This window comes from Dreissena polymorpha, chromosome 8 (assembly GCF_020536995.1).
Source record: "Dreissena polymorpha isolate Duluth1 chromosome 8, UMN_Dpol_1.0, whole genome shotgun sequence".
NCBI lineage: Eukaryota > Metazoa > Mollusca > Bivalvia > Myida > Dreissenidae > Dreissena > Dreissena polymorpha.
In genome coordinates this window covers 46,880,800-46,900,201 of record NC_068362.1, presented here as the reverse complement: position 1 = coordinate 46,900,201, position 19,402 = coordinate 46,880,800, and the positions used below count along the sequence as shown (strand labels likewise).

General features: G+C 37.1%; 1 protein-coding gene across 1 annotated transcript in view; it reads right to left on the bottom strand.

The window, feature by feature from the left end:
- LOC127841228 (uncharacterized) overlaps positions 1-19,402 on the bottom strand; it is a 315,075-nt gene that overhangs the window by 37,075 nt on the left and 258,598 nt on the right. The window contains exons 12-13 of the mRNA XM_052369887.1: positions 14,686-14,758; positions 4,662-4,853 (exon numbers count right to left, since the gene is read on the bottom strand). Of these exons, the coding sequence (XP_052225847.1) occupies positions 4,662-4,853; positions 14,686-14,758 (265 nt within the window). The remainder of the gene's footprint in view (positions 1-4,661; positions 4,854-14,685; positions 14,759-19,402) is intronic.

Here is a 19,402-nt window from a genome sequence, read left to right as displayed (position 1 = left end):
TACCTATGAAGTTTCATGATCCTAGGCGTAAGCATTCTTAAGTTATCATCCGGAAACCATTTTACTATTTCGAGTCACTGTGATCTTGACCTTTGACCTTAATTGTGACCTAACAAGAGCTGTCAGAGGACAGCGCGCTCGACTATTCGAGTGCTTGACATTATAACGTAAGCCATCATGGGGAAATTGTTCATATTCAATAATTCATTAGACACTCTTCAAAAATAAAAAAATGAATGAAAAAAAAAATAAAAATTTTAGGGGGTAGGGTGGGGGGGGGGGGTAGGGGGGGGGATGAGAGGGGGTATAATGTGGGGTGGGGTTATTTATTAGATGTTTTAAAAAATGGGGGGTGGGGGGTTGGGGGGGGTAGGGGGTGAGAGGGGGTATAATGTGGGGTGGGGTAATTTATTAGATGTTTTAAAAACAAAATCTTTTTTTTTTGGGGGGGGGGGGTAGGGGGGAGTGAGAGGGGGGTATAATGTGGGGTGTGGTAATTTATTAGATGTTTAAAAAAAATCAGGGGGGGTAGGGGGTAGGGGGGGGGGGAGTGAGAGGGGGGTATAATGTGGGGTGTGGTAATTTATTAGATGTTTAAAAAAAAAGATTGGGGGGGGGGATGGGGGGGGTAGGGGGTGGGGGTGAGAGGGGGGTATAATGTGGGGTGTGGTAATTTATAAGATGTTTTTAAAAAAAAAATGGGGGGTGAGGTTGGGGGGGGGAAGGGATTCTGGTAAGGGCGTGGGGTATTGTTTGGGTGGAATCCATTGTGGTATTCAGGTAAGTGTTGTTTTGTCAAAGTAATAATAAAATGTGATCATAAATAAAAAAGTTATGGCAATTTAAGCAAAATGTTCAATTATCTAAGTGTAAGAGGGGCCATAATTATTTCAAAATGCTTGATACAGTGGTCTGCTCTTGTTTATAGGTTGGGGTCATGTTGGTAAAAAAAGTATGCAACATATAAAAGCAATATGTCAAAGGATATAGGAAATATTTGGGGTAGTACGCAAACTTTAACATAGATTTATCAAATATATGTATCATGGTTCAAACAAAAATCTCAAACCTAAATTCAAGCACTTTTCAAGGACTTTTTAAGGCCAAATTTTCATTTTCAAGGCCGAGAACCGTATGTTAGTTTCCTTTAAAAAATGCATTTTCAAGCCAGATTAACACAGTATATATCATTTATTTGCTCTAACACATTAAACTAATTTCACAATAAATCATTTGTGTTATTTCTAATTATTACATACACATAAATGTTATCCATCCTTAACTCAATGAGTCTCACATATGTATTTACTTTTTAAAGTTATTACAAACAAACACACTGTCTCTTTATATGCTCACATCAAACAGACTAGTTCATTTCATTTAAACAGAAGTCAGTTACTATAACATTTTGTATTTCACAGGGCTGTTGTTGTTAATGTCTGTTTAGATTGCACAGTTTTAACAATAGCACCTTCCTGTTTCACCAAAAAGCACAATGCAGGACCCCTGTTTGCTTCTCAATTTCATGTTTTCTTTGTGGGTTTCCCCTTTATCGTGGCTTTTCAAAGCGCTTTCACCCATTCCCCCCGACACCAATGGTCTTTATATGGACCCAACAATGTGCTTTTCAAATGTCATTTGTTTTCTGTTCCGAGGAACATTCATAAGTTTTGCGCAAAACATAACGATAAACGTCATTGTGACAACTTCTTTATGACCAGAAAATAGCGCCATGAATATTCATGTTTAAAGAATGTTGACGTATCGTATAAGTTGTAATTATTTAAGCATTTTTCTGCAAATCATCGGTGTTTATGACCAGAAAGTAGCGCCAGGAATATTCAGTTAACCACTCTGGTTGGAAACGACACTTCCCCATCGCTGAATTTTTACTCGCGAAAATTGATCACAATGGCGAACCTCTGACGTAGTACTCATAATCTGTGACGTGTACACTTAATGTTTCGTACCCAATAGTGTACGAAACTTATATTTTGGTACACATTTTTTGCGCGAAGGAATTTATGATAAATTTTCTTAATATTTTCCTTAAGAACGATTTAAGTTTATGGCGATGATAAAAGTAATTTTGAACAAAATAAAAAATTTCAAGGCTTTTTTACATGAAATAAGTACTTTTCTAGCACTTTTTCAAGGCCAACCTTTGTTCAAGGGCTTTTCAAGCCTAGGACTCGTTTTCAAGCACTTTTCAAGCCCTGTGCGAACCCTGTGTATATTCTAAGTATAAAAGGGGCAATAATTATGACAAAATGCTTGATAGAGTTGTCTGCTCTTGTTTATAGGTTGGGGGGATATTGGTAAACAAGTATGCAAAATATAAAAGCAATATGTCAAGGGACAATGAAAAAAAAACAAATGATCTCACACTGACATGAACAAATATCCTCTATTTATTAAACATGAAATTTAAACTTATTGCATTTGTTTCCCCTGTATATATGGAAGATATAATAGTGTATTACCTCCCCTGTCCTGCTTATATTTATATTAATCAACAAAATTAAACATTAACACAATATTTAATATACAAAATATACAAAAAAATCTCATATTCTGATAATATTTTTACTGATCCACTTTATTTTACTCAAATGATGATGTTTCATTGGACTGATAATTATAGATTTAGGATTACAGACCAGTTGCTTCAGTTATATTGTTCAGAGTTCACCCTGTTGGCCGCGTAAGCATTCTTGAGTTATCATCTAAAAAACATTTAACCATTTCGAGTCTCCGTGACCTTGACCTTTGACCTAGTGACCTCAAAATCAATAGGGGTCATCTGTGAATCATGATCAATGTTCCTATTAAGTTTCATGATCCTAGGCCCAAGCGCTCTTAAGTTATATTCCGGAAACCACCTGGTGGATGGACCGACAGACCGACCGACATTTGCAAAGCAATATACCCCCTCTTCTTCGAAGGGGGACATAAAAATAAGTAAATGAAAAGAAGCTCTTTATAGAAAAAATAGACTTACGAATACACGTGCGGTGATAAGGACGGTGCAGAAAAATGTTTACCAATTTCCTTTCATGAGGCAGAAGACTTGAAGCTTTATTTGATAATTTACCTTTCAGTTAGGTATATGTCAGGAGTTCAATGTCAGAAAAAAAAATATTAAAAAAAAAAAATTCCTACCTACCGACCCACCCAAATTTAACTGGGTCGGGTTATGCCAAACAAACAATTTTTTAAGGATGGCCATATCTTCCCAAATTCCAGAGCAGAAAAAAATTTAGATTACTGAACCAGGTTAAACAAGGGAGATAAATACTGCGAAATTATGTACACGTTGTCTTTCTTTCAGCTATCGCTTAGTTGATAGGCTTATCATAAGTGCTAATGACTAAAACAGTTATGTTAATTATGAAAATTCTGTGTTATGAAAAATTACATAATACACTAAATGTTACATAATAATCAAATAATAAAACCAAACTTTACTACACAGGAAACAAATGTTCTGACCAAATTTCATGAAGATTGGGCAAAAAATGACTTGTGTCTTATAGATTATTCACATGTTTTCACTATATACATATAGAGAAAACTGCCCCACCCCCTGGCAGCCATGTTTTTCCACCCATCATGACCATTTTAGAACTCGTACGAGATATCTATAAAATCGATGTTTGGAATTTTTTCTATGATGAAAATAATGTGAATTCTAGAGTGTTCACAAGCTTTTTTTACTATATTAATATAAGGAAAACGCCCCCCCCCTCTGGCGGCCATGTTTTTTTACAGATCCAAACCATTTTCAAACTAAACCGTCATATCCAGAAAACACATGTTCTGACCAAATTTCATGAAGATTGGACCAAAAATGTGACTTCTAGAGTGTTCACATGTTTTCGTTAAATACATATAGAGAAAACTGCCCCGCCCCCTGGCGGCCATGTTTTTTCACCGATCTGGACCATTTTCAAACTCGTCCAAGATATCAATGAAACCAATATTTTGACCAAGTTTCATGATGATTGGGCAATAATTGTGACTTTTAGAGTGTTCACAAGGTTTCTCTATAGCCATATAAGGAATACTGCCCCGCCCCCTGGCGGCCATGTTTCTCAATGGACCGGAACCATTTTTAAACCAACATATCATTTAGACAAACATTTTGACAAAGTTACATGAAGATTGGGCATCAAATGTGACTTCTACAGTGTTCACAAGGTTTTTCTTTTTTTTGACCTAGTGACCTAGTTATTGACCCAGCATGACCCAGTTTCAAACTCAGTCGAGGTATTAATAGGACAAATGTTCTGACCAAGTTTCATGAAGATCAGACCATAAATGTGGCCTCTGGAGTGTTCACAAGGCAAAATGTTGACGATGGTTGACGGACAACTGAAGACGCACGATGGACAAAAGGCAATCACAAAAGCTCACCATGAGCACATTGTGCTAAGGTGAGCTAAAAAAGGGAGAGTTGTCCCCGATGGACTGCACAGGCCAATCTGCGACAACACTTCATGTATATGCATTAAGCAGTTTTCCAAAATCGTGACCTGCTCATGAAATAACATCAAATATAATGGATTATCAACTAGCATGATGTTTATCCAACATGAATAAATATGAATAGTCACTTAACATCGCGTGTTAATCCCAAATTAATCAACCCCACAAGTTACCTGAGGAGGATGGGCTGGAAGCCTTGGAAGTGTTGCCGCTGCTGTCACCACCACTGGGGTATCTGGCGTTGCCAGGGTTACTGGGCGTGTGCTGCCCGCTACAGTGGGCATGGAGCAGGCAGGGGGACTTGCCCCCGGACCGTGGCAGGTCGGCCGCACATTTTAACAGGCTGTACACAGGGTCTACAGGACCTGAAACAGGGCAGGCCAATCATCAATACTGGACAAGTCATGAAAGGAGAGATTGTTTCATATAAACACTTCAACAGGCTGTTAACCTACTCTACTGGACCTAAAATCAGTCAGGTAAGTGTCGTAAAATCTGTTGATTTTAGTTTAACATAGTTTGGACATGAAATTTGAATTTTGAATAGTTTAATATAATTAAGTTAAATTTCTGTGGACAATACTAGACTGCTTTTTAAAACAGCAGATGTACATATCTGCTCTGATTTTGAACTTTTAAATAAATTATTTGATTATGCATATTATTACTTATATATTGAACTATGAGACAATAATATACAAACATCTGCATGTTAAAACTAACTCATCTCAATTTACTAATTGGTCAGTTGCTAGAACTGTCTACTGGTCAGTTGCTAATACTGTCTACTGGTAAGTTGCTAGTACTGTCTACTGGTCAGTTGCAAGTACCGTCTACTGGTCAGTTACTAACACTGTATATTGGTAAGTTGCTAGTACTGTCTACTGGTCAGTTGCTAGTACTGTCTACTGGTAAGTTGCTTGTACTGTCTACTTGTTAGTTGCTAGTACTGTCTACTTGTCAGTTGCTAGTACTGTCTACTGGTCAGTTCTAGTACTGTCTACTGGTCAGTTCTAGTACTGTATACAGGTATATTGCTAGAACTGTCTACTGGTCAGTTCTAGTACTGTCTACTGGTATATTGCTAGTACTGTCTACTGATCAGTTGCTAGTACTGTCTACTGGCCAGTTCTAGGACTGTATACAGGTATATTGCTAGAACTGTCTACTGGTCAGTTCTAGTACTGTCTACTGGAATATTGCTAGTACTGTCTACTGGTAAGTTGCTAGTACTGTCTACTGGTCAGTTGCTAGTACTGTCTACTGGTTAGTTCTAGTACTGTCTACTGGTTAGTTGCTAGTACTGTCTACTGGTCAGTTGCTAGTGCTGTCTACTGGTTAGTTCTAGTACTGTCTACAGGTATATTGCTAGTACTGTTTACTGGTCAGTTCGAGTACTGTCTACTGGTATATTGCTAATACTGTATACTGGTAAGTTGATTGTACTGTCTACTGGTCAGTTCTAGTACTCTATATAGGTAAGTTGCTAGTACTATATACTAAGGGTATCACGTTTAAACGTTCAAACAGTCGCGTTTCGTGTTTTGGTCAAAAATGTTTACAAAAACTGTAAACGTTGAAACAACAGTCAATATCAATATAAATCAGTTTAGTTCATTACGCTACGACGTTGCAAAGCTTGTTAACAGCTGCGTAAAAAGACTCGTATTAAAAACTATTTGTATCACGTGCACCACATGCCCCTTATTCACAATACCATAAACATAACAATACACCATGTACGGACTAAACGTCTTGAATATTTAATGCGTGTCATCACGAAATTCGCCTTTTGTTGCATGAGCATGACCCAAATCGTCTTGACTATTTGACGCGCGTCGGCACGAAGTGCACAAGGAAATTTTTCCGACGTTTCTTCATCGGCATTCATTTAGTTTAAACCTATTTATTTTAGCTCGATTGCATAGAAAGTAATTCCTACTTATTTGAAATGCTCTCGAGTCCGTTTCCTGGGCCTAGAACCAGTACTTGGTGTCTATATGGGAGATCGAAAGAACGCTCCCACAGCGGGGATCGAACCCGTGACCTCCCGGTCGCTAGGCGGACACCATATCCATTACACCACGGCATTCATTTGAAGAGATATGGCGAACAATCTCCGTATAGGAATATTTTTACGTAAATTGAAGTATGCATCTTGTGATGTACATCGTGTTAAGTAAAACATTAACAATTTTAAAACAGGTTTACTCTTATTTAAGGAATGTTGGTTCGATATTAATTCGTCTTTGTTACAAAATATTACGGCATGTAAGTAGACAAAGTGTAACCCAATGGTTCGACAACGACAAGAACAGTTGGTTTTAATATGACGTCATTGCGCGAATGGGAAATGCACTAAATATAACTTCCGGAAATAATTGCTGTTACTTTCAGTTTGGAGATGCGATGGCACTGATGCTTTTAAAACGGACATAGGGATACCGTTTAAACGGTAAAATTTCGTTTATTTAATTTCGTTTAAACGTTTAGAAAAATCTGTAAACGTGGTACCCTTACTATATACTGGTCAGTTGCTAGAACTGTCTACTGGTCAGTTCTACACTGCAACTCCAATATATCGCGATTGAAGGGGTCCAAAGATCGCGACCGTGATATATCCGGTGAGCGATATAAATTGTAAGGTTATGTATGCATGTATATGTATGCATTAGCATCGTTATGCAATCTCAAAACACGCTATTTACCTACCTTATTCAATTATGTGTTATATCCATATGTTATTCATTGGTATAACACAAAACATTATTCCTTGTATTTTTAAATGCATATAATTAAATTTGTAATCCGAAAAACATTGCCGAGTTGTATTGCTCAAGAAAGCATGCACAAATTAGAAAATGACGTCATTCATTCTCATGAAAAGCATGCAAAGCATGGGTTTTAACAGTAGTGCATTTTGACAAACTGAGGGATATTTTCCTCTCAATTAAAAGCAAGTAGTTTACACTGTATCTAACGCACACAGATTGTTGAGATAGGTCAGTATTGACTTGTGACATTTACAGTTATAATTGTGTACACCTTCATGTGTGAACTGGTGCGTTTCAGCAGTTCAAAGCAAATTCAATACAGAATGGTAACACCCGAAATGACCCGTGCTGTTTAACAAGAGGGGCTATTGTTTATCGCAGTACACAGGTGTTAAAGTGATGTACAATGTAAGCAAACAATCTGGTCAAAACTGGATTATGAATGTTGGGTTAAAGTTGGTGAAAAAAGGGAAAAATACTAGCTTGAAACGGATTTAAATTCATCAAATTCTCAGATTAAAACATTTTATTTGGGAATTTATAATAATGCGCGTCAGATTTTTGGGAGCCATAGCCGATTCGCGATTTATCGTACAACGCGATATAACGGACCTTGATATATTGGAGTTGCAGTGTAGTACTATCTACAGATATATTGCTAGTACTGTTTACTGGTCAGTTGCTAGTACTGCCTACTGGTCAGTTCTAGCACTGTCTACTGGTCAAATCACAGTAGTCAACAGGTAAGTTGCTAGTACTGTCTACTGGTAAGTTTCTAGTACTGTCTACTAGTAAGTTTCTAGTACTGGCTACTGGTCATTTGCTAGAACTGTCTATTGGCAAGTTAGTAGTGTCTACTGATAAGTGGCTACATGTAGTACTGTCTACAGGTAAGTTGCTAGTAATGTCTAATAGTCAGTTGCTAGTTTTGTCTACTGGTAAGTTGCTTGAACTGTTTACTGGTCAGTTGCTAGTAATATCTACTGGTACATTGCTAGTACTGTCTACTGGTCAGTTGCTAGTACTGTCTACTGGTCAGTTGCTAGTACTGTCTACTGGTCAGTTGCAAGTACTGTCTACTAGTCAGTTGCTAGTACTGTCTACTGGTCAGTTGCTACTACTGTCTACTAGTCAGTTGCTAGTACTGTCTACTGGTCAGTTGCTAGTACTGTCTTCTAGTCAGTTGCTAGTACTGTCTACTAGTCAGTTGCTAGTACTGTGTACTAGTCAGTTGCTAGTACTGTCTACTGGTCAGTTGCATGTACTGTCTACTAGTCAGTTGCTAGTACTGTCTACTGGTCAGTTGCTAGTACTGTCTACTGGTCAATTGCTAGTACTGTCTACTGGTCAGTTGCTAGTACTGTCTACTGGTCAGTTGCTAGTACTGTCTACTAGTCAGTTGCTGGTACTGTCTACTAGTCAGTTGCTAGTACTGTCTACTGGTCTGTGGCTAGTACTGACTACTAGTCAGTTGCTAGTACTGTCTACTGGTCAGTTGCTAGTACTGCCTACTAGTCAGTTGCTAGTACTGTCTACTGGTCAGTTGCTAGTACTGTCTACTGGTACATTGCTAGTACTGTCTACTGGTCAGTTGCTAGTACTATCTACTGGTAAGTTGCTAATACTGTCTTCTGGTCAGTTGCTAGTACTGTCTGCTGGTCAGTTGCTAGTACTGTCTATTGGTTAGTTCTAGTACTGTCTACTGGTCAGTTGCTAGTACTGTTTACTAGTCAGTTGCTAGTACTGTCTACTGGTCAGTTGCTAGTACTGTCTACTAGTCAGTTGCTAGTACTGTCTACTGGTCAGTTGCTAGTACTGTCTACTGGTCAATTGCTAGTACTGTCTACTGGTCAGTTGCTAGTACTGTCTACTGGTCTGTGGCTAGTACTGTCTACTAGTCAGTTGCTTGTACTGTCTACTGGTCAGTTGCTAGTACTGTCTACTAGTCAGTTGCTAGTACTATCTACTGGTCAGTTGCTAGTACTTAGAGCTGCAACGATTCACCAACAGCTCGATTCGATTCGATTTCAGACACTCCGATACCGATTTTTTCGATTAGATTCATCTTCAAGCCTAGTTTTTTATCATATATTCACTCTTCTGCCTCAAAATAAACATTTCTGTTCAAAAGTGTCGCATACCTAGATATCTTGGGCATTTGTCAAATTGTGTGTTTGTTTGATATATTTTGGTTGGTTCAACAGTGTTTTAAAAACTGTTGAAAGTGTGTAAAATTAACATTTGTAAAGAATATTTTGCAAGAAACTGCCAAATGTCTTTCAAACTATGTCAATATTTCAATAAAACACATAAAATAGAACAGCAAATTAGGACTCAATTTTAATATAAAAAATCTTCTGACTAGAAGATTGTGTTGAATACACAATAATATAAAATTAAATCAATAATCATAAGAATATCTGGAATCAGTGGAGTGATAGTACTATCACTATTATACTTATATCCAAAACTGCTACAAGCATGTCTACCATTAAGCCGTGACAGCATCATCTGTTACCTGTAGAACAAAGCACATTCTCTACTAAACTTAACAAATTCCCAACAGAAACAGAACCTCTTTTTTTGCTGGCGACTTGAGTAGTTGCACTTGTGCTACCTCTTAGTCTTGCTAAATCAACGTTATGTTTGCATGCGTGAAGCACAGTTTACACTTTGCTTTATCCGGGGGAGGCTACCATCCCGAAACCCAAAATACTGCCACACTTTTGATTTTAGCTTCTTATGCGCATCTGATAACTTCAATTTGTCGGCCACAACTTGTTCAGCCATTTTGACGCTTTTTCCAAAAGTAGACTGTAACGCGCTTATTGATTGGATGACTCAAGTAATAAGCAGCCAATCACGCGCGCCGTAATTACAGGTAAAGATAAAATCTTCGCCTTCCCGTATCAAATAGTCAAAAAACAGCAAACTTTACCTATCTATATGTCTATATATTTAAGAATCGAATCAAATTTGGTAGGTTTGGTATTGTAATCGAATAGACGCATTTCGAACCGATTTTCAATGCATCGGATCAAATCATTGCAGCTATACTAGTACTGTCTACTTGTCAATTGCTAGTACTGTCTACTTGTCAGTTGCTAGTACTGTCTACTGGTCAGTTGCTAGTACTGTCTACTGGTCAGTTGCTAGTACTGTCTACTGGTCAGTTGCTAGTACTGTCTACTGGTCAGTTCTAGAACTGTCTACTGGTCAGATCCTAGTACTGTCTACTGGAATATTGCTAGTACTGTCTACTGGTCAGTTGCTAGTACTGTCTACTGGTCAGTTCTAGTACTGTCTACTGGTCAGTTTGCTAGTACTGTCTACTGGCCAGTTGCTAGTACTGTCTACTGGTCAGTTGCTAGTACTGTCTACTGGTCAGTTCTAGTACTGTCTACTGGTCAGATCCTATTACTGTCTACTGCTCAGTTGCTAGTACTGTTTACTGGTCAGTTGATTGCAATGTCTACTGGTAAGATCCTAGTACTGTCTACTGGTCAGTTGATTGTACTGTCTACTGGTCAGTTGCTAGTACTGTCTACTTGTCAGATCCTAGTACTGTCTACTGGTCAGTTGATTGTACTGTCTACTGGTCAGTTGATTGTAATGTCTACTGGTCAGTTGCTAGTACTGTCTACTGGTCAGATCCTAGTTTTTCTACTGGTCAGTTGCTAGTACTGTCTACTGGTCAGTTGATTGTACTGTCTACTGGTCAGATCCTAGTACTGTCTACTGGTCAGTTGCTAGTACTGTCTACTGGTCAGTTGATTGTACTGTCTACTGGTCAGTTGCTAGTACTGTCTACTTGTCAGATCCTAGTACTGTCTACTGGTCAGTTGCTAGTACTGTCTACTGGTCAGTTGATTGTACGGTCTACTGGTCAGTTGCTAGTACTGTCTACTGGTCAGTTCTAGTACTGTCTACTGGTCAGTTCTAGTACTGTCTACTGGTCAGATCCTAGTACTGTCTACTGGTCAGTTGCTAGTACTGTCTACTGGTCAGTTGCTAGTACTGTCTACTGGTCAGTTGATTGCACTGTCTACTGTTCAGTTGCTAGTACTGTCTACTTGTCAGATCCTAGTACTGTCTACTGGTCAGTTGCTAGTACTGTTTACTGGTCAGTTGATTGTACTGTCTACTGGTCAGTTGCTAGTACTGTCCACTGGTCAGATCCTAGTACTGTCTACTGGTCAGATCCTGGTACTGTCTACTTGTCAGTTGATTGTACTGTCTACTGGTCAGTTGATTGTACTGTCTACTGGTCAGTTGATTGTACTGTCTACTGGTCAGTTCTAGTACTGTGTACTGGTCAGTTGCTAGTACTGTTCACTGGTCAGTTGATTGTACTGTCTTCTGGTCAGTTGCTAGTACTGTCTACTGGTCAGTTCTAGTACTGTGTATTGGTCAGTAGCTAGTACGGTCTACTGGTCAGTTGCTAGTACTGTCTACTGGTCAGGCCATCCTTAAAAATTCTTTTGTTTGGCATAACCCGACCAACCCACTAAAATCGGCCCAACTGAATTTTTTTTTTGTTACTTTCAAAAAAAATTAATTCTTTGCTCGCGGAAACTTCTTTCCGCTAATTTTTCCTTTCTGATTTTTATCCTTTCCGGTTATTTGTGTCAATCAATTGAATGCTCTTTCAAGGATAACTAGAATAGCAATGAACAAAATGCGTACCTGTATTTATTTGAGTCGCCTATTTATTTGACATATGCATATGCGATTAATTAGACTTTAAATTCAATTAAACCGCTCCTGTTTTTCTCGTATCCCTTTAATTAAAATACGCTGCTGTCGTTCAGGATAGTTTGGGAGTAAAAAAACAAATTAACAAGCAAATTCGTTGAATTGATATCCCCCGCCTATATGCTTCTGGACACAAGAGTATTATATTTGACACTCAAACAAGCATTTTTTCAAGATACAAAGGGCCATAACATTTGTTTTTAACAGATGGTGTACAATGCCATTCGGCGTGCATTATCCTCTTATCCATATATACACTCATATGAAGTTTCAATGAAATACACCAAAGCACTTCCAAGATATGGCTCCGGACACAAAAGTGACAGACAGATGGACAGCCGGACGGACAGCCGGACAACGCCAAAACAATATACCTCCGCCTCTGGCGCGGGATATATACTCATACCAAGTTTCAATGAAATCCGCCAAAGCACTTCCAAGATATGGCTCCGGACACAAAAGTGCCTATAGTTAAAAGCATTTTTTCAAGATACAAAGGGCCATAACTCAGTTTTTAACAGATTGTATACAATGTCATTCGGCGTGCATCATCCTCTTATGCATATATATACTCATACCAAGTTTCAATTTAATCCCCCAAAGCACTTCTAAGATATGGCTCCAGACACAAAAGTGCCTATAGTAAAAAGCATTTTTTCAAGATACAAAGGGCCATAACTCTGTTATTAACAGATGGTGTACAAGTCCATTTGGCGTGCATCATCCTCTTATGCATATATATACTCATACCAAGTTTCAATAAAATCTGCCAAAGCACTTCCAAGATACGGCTCCGGACACAAAAGTGCCTATAGTAAAAAGCATTTTTTCAAGATACAAAGGGCTATAACTCTGTTTTTAACAGATGGTGTACAATGCCATTTGGCGTGCATCATCCTCTTATGCATATATATACTCATACGAAGTTTCAATGAAATCCGCCAAAGCACTTCCAAGATATGGCTCCGGACACAAAAGTGCCGGACGGACGGAAGGACAGACAGACAGATGGACAACGCCAAAAAAATATCCCTCCGCCTCTGGCGGGGGATAATTAATTACCACCGTTTAATTCAACTCGGCAATCGGCAGAGATGTGGTTTATTATCGCCATATAACTAATTATTTAATTATCACTCTTTAATTCAGTTTGGTAAATATTCGGTAGAAAGATAAAAAGTGGTCAGCTTAGAAATATTTATTGACGGGTATTGTCACGTTTTTGTTTCATTTGCTTATCTCTTTATACGACTTTCCGACCAGTTGCTATTTTGGAGGCAGACGGAGATATTAAATGTGTATTCAAATTATACAATATCTGCGCATGAATGACCCAATATTATCCGATAGCTCCACCCGTTCTCGCGTTTCATTTGACAACATCATGTCATGTGTAAGCGAGCTCAATGCTGATTGGCCAGATACCATGTGCCCTTCATTAATAATAAGGTCAAGCAATGTCTAATCAGGTACAGACCAGGTTTCGCTAACTGTTCGAATTGCAAACACTTTCATTGAAACAAAGAGACAAATATAGAAAACCAGTCCGGATTAAAATGGCGGATGTTTTAAACGAAATTTTACTAGATTTTCGCAATTTAGATTTTTCTTGAGCCAAATTCTCAATAGTTTCGCAAATGACTAAAATGGCGAACGACAGCGCGAGCATTGCGAACGTGTTATTATTGGAATAAATGCTAACTATTACAGGGCTCGCGCTGTCGTTCGCCATTTGCGAAAGTATTGCGAATTTGGCTCAAGAAAACATAATTTGGGAATATTCTTAAATCTTGTTAAATTTCATTGAAAACATCTGCCATTTTAATCCGGAGTGTTTTTTTTAAAACTATTTTTCTCTTTGTTTCCACGAACAATTTGAAGCGCATATGGTAGCTGGCCATCAACATTGAGTTCACTATCGGGTAATATTGGGTCATTCATGCGCAGATAATGGAATACACAATTGATTTTGTCGTCTGCCAACAATATAACGGCCGATGGCAAAAGTCGTATAAAAAATAAGCAAATGAAAAGAAGCATAACACTTAATAAATTATTTTTACGCTGATCACTTTACAAATTTCTACCGACTATCGATCTGAATTAAAGGATGATAATTAAATAATTAGTTACATGTTGAAGATGTTGCAGCTTTCTGTTCTTGATTGAATTTAAAATGTTATAATTACTTTGTTGTTTTTTACTCACAAACTATAGTAAAGTAATATGTCAACCAAATAGTATATTAATTATGTATTTGCTAGGTTACTTGTTTTCATTTTCTGTGGTCAAACAATATGCACATTTTATTTCATGTGCAAAATGTGTACAATTTTGGACTGTCGTTTTCGGATAAAGTATTTTTTGTCGATTATATCATATTTTCGAAGTTTTTTATAGAAAAAATAGACTTACGAATACACGTGCGGTGATACGGACGATGCAGAAAAATCTTTACCAATTTCCTTTCTTGAGGCAGAAGACTTTGAGCTTTATTTGATAATTCTTTTCAGTTTGGTATATCTTGGAGTTCAATGTCAGAAAAAAATTACTAAAATAAAATAAAATCCCTACCTACCTACCCATCCAAATTTACCTGTGTCGGGTTATGCCAAACAAACAATTTCTTAAGGATGGCCTCAGATATTGCCAAGCTGTGAGTACTCACTGTTCAACTGTTCCACTTCCTCATCAGCTTCTTTCGAGTTCTGCTTTTTCTTACTGAAGCTGCTCTTTTTTGACTGAAAACAAAACATGAGGCAAACTTATAATTCCAGCACTTACCATATTTATTCTATCATAATCTCTTTAAGTTTTGTGACACCTCTAAATTGGCTCAAATTTTGTGTGTTTAATAATGTCACAATGTTTATGGTACCATGTACGACAAGACTATTGCCAAGCAATTTAAGTCCCCTACCAGTAAAACACCAACATTTTCAGCAATATTTCTAGTCTATTTGTTGCCATAGCAACCTGAATTTGTGACGTAGGAGCAAACTGAAATGACGTACATAATCTCCCTATTGCCATCTATCCATACTTCAAGTTTTATGAAAAATTATGATTTTTTTATAAAGTTATCGCCAGGATCCACTATTTTCAGCAATATTTCTAGTCTATTTGTTCATAATTCTAGTCTATTTGTTGCCATAACAACCAGAATTCTTGACATAGGAACAAAATGAAATGAGGTGCATAATCTCCATATTGCCATCTGTCCATGTTTCAAGTTTCATGAAAAAATAAGAACTTTTAAAGTTATCGCAGGATCCAGAAAAGTGTGACAAACTGACGCACAGAGCGCAAACCATAAGTCCCCTCTGGTTTCACCCGTAGGGGACTAAAAATGGATTTAATTGTTTGTTCTGGACAAGTGGCTGAATTATGCAAATGACAGATCATTATCACTAAGTCTATAATTAATCTTAATTTTGGTGAAGTTAATAAATGTACAGAAATAAGTCATCAGTTAAAGCAGCAGGTAACTAAGAAACCTTAATCCTAAATGGTCATATTTTTGCCTGGGCCTCCTAAAAAAACACTTTCATCATTATTCAGCTATATCCGTTTGTATTATCCAGTAAAATTCAACTGTATTTAATTCCAATGTATTCTTGATTCCATGTTATTATTAGAAAGAGTTGGTATCAGCACATAGTAATACAAGTTTCACATTTATGAAATTAAGGAACACGATGCATCATCAATAATAACTCTGACTTCTGTATTTGATGTGTCATCAATAATAACACTGACTTCTGTATTTGATGTGTCATCAATAATAACAATGAATTCTGTATTTGATGTGTCAGCAATAATAACAGTGACTTTTGTATTTGATGTGTCATCAATAATATCAGTGACTTCTGTATTTTTGTGTGCAATGTCCAATGACGTCTGCATGCATGTAGTATTTAGTATTTTGGTTAAGTGACACAATGTTTAATTTAAACTTACATCTACTGTATTTATTTTAATTTGTTAATATTTAAACATTCCTTGTAAAACTATAGACAAATATTGCATTGTTCCCACCCAGCCATTAGTGTATGTATGATAAAGTCATTTAATAATTATACACTTATTGAGAAGTGTTTTGCCGAGACAACAAATACACAAATGAAAGTCAGTAAATATTATGTTCTCTACTTGCACTGCAGAAAAACATTTGCTGTCCTCCAGATAATCGAATAGTCATCAAATGGCTGAATTATGCAAATGACAGAACACATACCTCTCGCTGCAGAGACATGTACCAACTACTGACCAGAGTTCAGAATGCAAACAGCAGAACATCATCATTAGAGGTAACACTGATAACAGTTATTTGGACATAGACTGATAACAGTAATTTCCATGTAAAACTGATTACAGTTATTTTGCTGTTAAACTGATAACATTGATTTAGACGTAAAACTGATTGCCGTGATTGTCTGAGCATATTGCTCATTAACATTTCAAATGACACATGCACTTCACCTTTCAAGGCACATGTTCATGCATATGCGGCTGTAAAAGGCTATATATATATATATATATATATATATATATATACTGTCATTCAAGCCATTATAAAAGCAACTAATCATAGATTTTTCTATTTAAAAAAAAATGGTATTTAAAGTAACATAAATACACAAAGTAAATGAATATTTTGTAAAATATTTTGTCAAATAAATTTAACCTATACAAAATCATTGTTCCTTATGGTAAAAGCCAACATTTTAACACTAGATGTTGTATGGTAAACACATTTAATGATATACAAGTTTTTATTTTTTGTGGCTCAATATATTCCATTTTTAGATGGTCGCTTAGCGACCGTCTAAGGTGGTTAGTCTACAATTCAGGTCGATACGCCTTAGCTTATGGGAGCCCAATACCCGCTTACTACGCGTATCCGCGCGTGAAAGAGTTGTATAATTTATGCAAGAGGTTTGAGTTCTTCAATTATATTCATTCACAAATGGAAACATGATATTAGTATCGTGTTAAATGCAATAGTTTTGAACGGTGCTTTTATAGAAAAGAATCAATAAACAATGATCGTATTGTACGTGTCGCGGAGGAGATTGTTTATGAATTAATAAAATAGTCCACTTTCTGCAGCGTCTTCATGACGTAGTATTTTTGCTCAGTCCATTCATAATATGAGGCTATTAATAGATGCGCCTGTCGATAAACAAAGGAAAGTCCACAGGCAATAACAACGCAATAAGTTACGCTCTCACATACACCTCAATGACGTAGTACAGGTCGTAAATTGAGGCTATAAATAGATTCAGGAAAAAGTTAACGCTTATTTACATTCTCAATTTATTAAACGTTGAACATAAGTTCAACAATAACTTCAGCGATACGATAGACAAAAACAAAAAAATGTTTCATAATCGCTTAACCCGAATATAACAAACAATTTATAATAACAAGAGGGCCTGAAAGGCCCAAGGTATCCCCCGCAACATATGCTTTGTTTGAGGATGGGTGCAAATTGGACGGATGAACATAATGATAGATGGACGGACGGAGGACAATAACACAAAACTAAGACAAAGGAAGGTTCTTAAGCCTTCACAATTTATTTAGGTGAATTAATAAGTCGTGCGTTTTCCACAAAAACATGCCAAAGCGCTTCCAAGATATGGCTCCGGACACAAAAATGCCTATAGTAAAAAGCATTTTTTCAAGATACAAAGGGCCATAAGTCTGTTTTTAACAGATGGTGTACAATGCCATTTGGCTTGCATCATCCTCTTATGCATATATATATACTCATACCAAGTTTCAATGAAATCCGCCAAAGAACTTCCAAGATATGGCTCCGGACACTAAAAAGCATTTTTTCAAGATACAAAGGGCCATAAGTCTGTTTTTTACAGATGGTGTACAATGCCATTTGGCGTGCATCATCCTCTTATGCATATATATACTCATACCAAGTTTAAATGAAATCCACCAAAGAACTTCCAAGATATGGCTCCGGACACAAAAGTGCCGGACGGACGGACAGCCGGACGGACGGACAACGCCAAAACAATATCCCTCCGCCTCTGGCGGGGGATAATAATACGAATGACCTGTTTTGTAACCTCGTTCATGCTACTACAGGGGCTATTTCTGGAAAACGTTCTTTGGTTCTCAACAGAAAGCGGCGATCTTTTGTATTTACGGGTGCTAGCAATGCAATAGTAGAAGGTTAGTAGAAGGTTTAGCTTGTTTATATTCACAGTTTTCAATACATAGACAGCTGGATATGAGTTCATCAATTACTACAGGCATACTTTAGGCAACCTCGAAAATGCTTTATAATCGCTAAAACTGAAAACAACTAAATATATTATATTAAATATATTTATAACAATAAATATCTTTTAAAAATGTGGTCGGCGTATATGCTGACTTTGAAATAAAGTTTGCAATTTATTTTTCTAAATGAATAAATACAATTAAACAAAAGTTAAAGTATTGTGTTGTGTTTTTCACTTGTAAGTTGCATATTCACCGCATGAAATGTGTGTTAGCATTGTCAAACCACACATTAGTGTGAGTAGATATAAAATATACTACGGGAGAGCACTTCATATGTGTCCTCATATGCATACATGCCATAATTTTTCAGACCAATTCCGGGACATTGAGTTAAATTGTCTGGAACTTTGCCGATTTTCCGGAACATGTATAAAATGTAGCGATATTTATAGACATATGCATTTTTGGTACTTTTTTTTTTGTTTCGCATTGTTAAATGCAAAAGTTCGAAAGCCTATCTGAAATACACTTGATCTATATACGTCAAATTAAACATTACTACTTCCGTTACTAGATACAAGCCACGTGTTTTCAGTGTAAGCGTTCTAAACATAGATGGTGACGTCACTGCGTTATTGTTATTAAGACCGGTGTGTAAGGCGTAGTTATTGATACGCCTGGGACAAACTAGTGGACGAATCTGCTGGGCGTTTTGACATGGTAAACGCAATTCAAATTCACTTATTATTTTTAACGTTATGTTGACTGGGGGTTTAGAACAAGACAATAATAAACCTAGTGAGGATGACGTTTTTATATGCTTACTTTTTTACTCAACTTCTTTGTCGGTTAAACGTGCAAACATAAACTGCTTTTAATTTTTTACTCAGCGATGTTGGACTTCAGATGTGTGAACAACTATCCTTTGCCCTTTAGCAGCAGGAAATAATGACGTAGTAGATTAAAGTCAATTAACAACCACATTAAACAATATGCTGCCTTTTTCGCGAACGTGAGACAATCGATATGATAACAGGACCCCTGTTAATTGATTGATTTTGACACGTAGCGTAGTCTGCCTATTCGGTTAGGCATTGTCATGGAGACGCTGCAGATATACACAGATTCGAGGT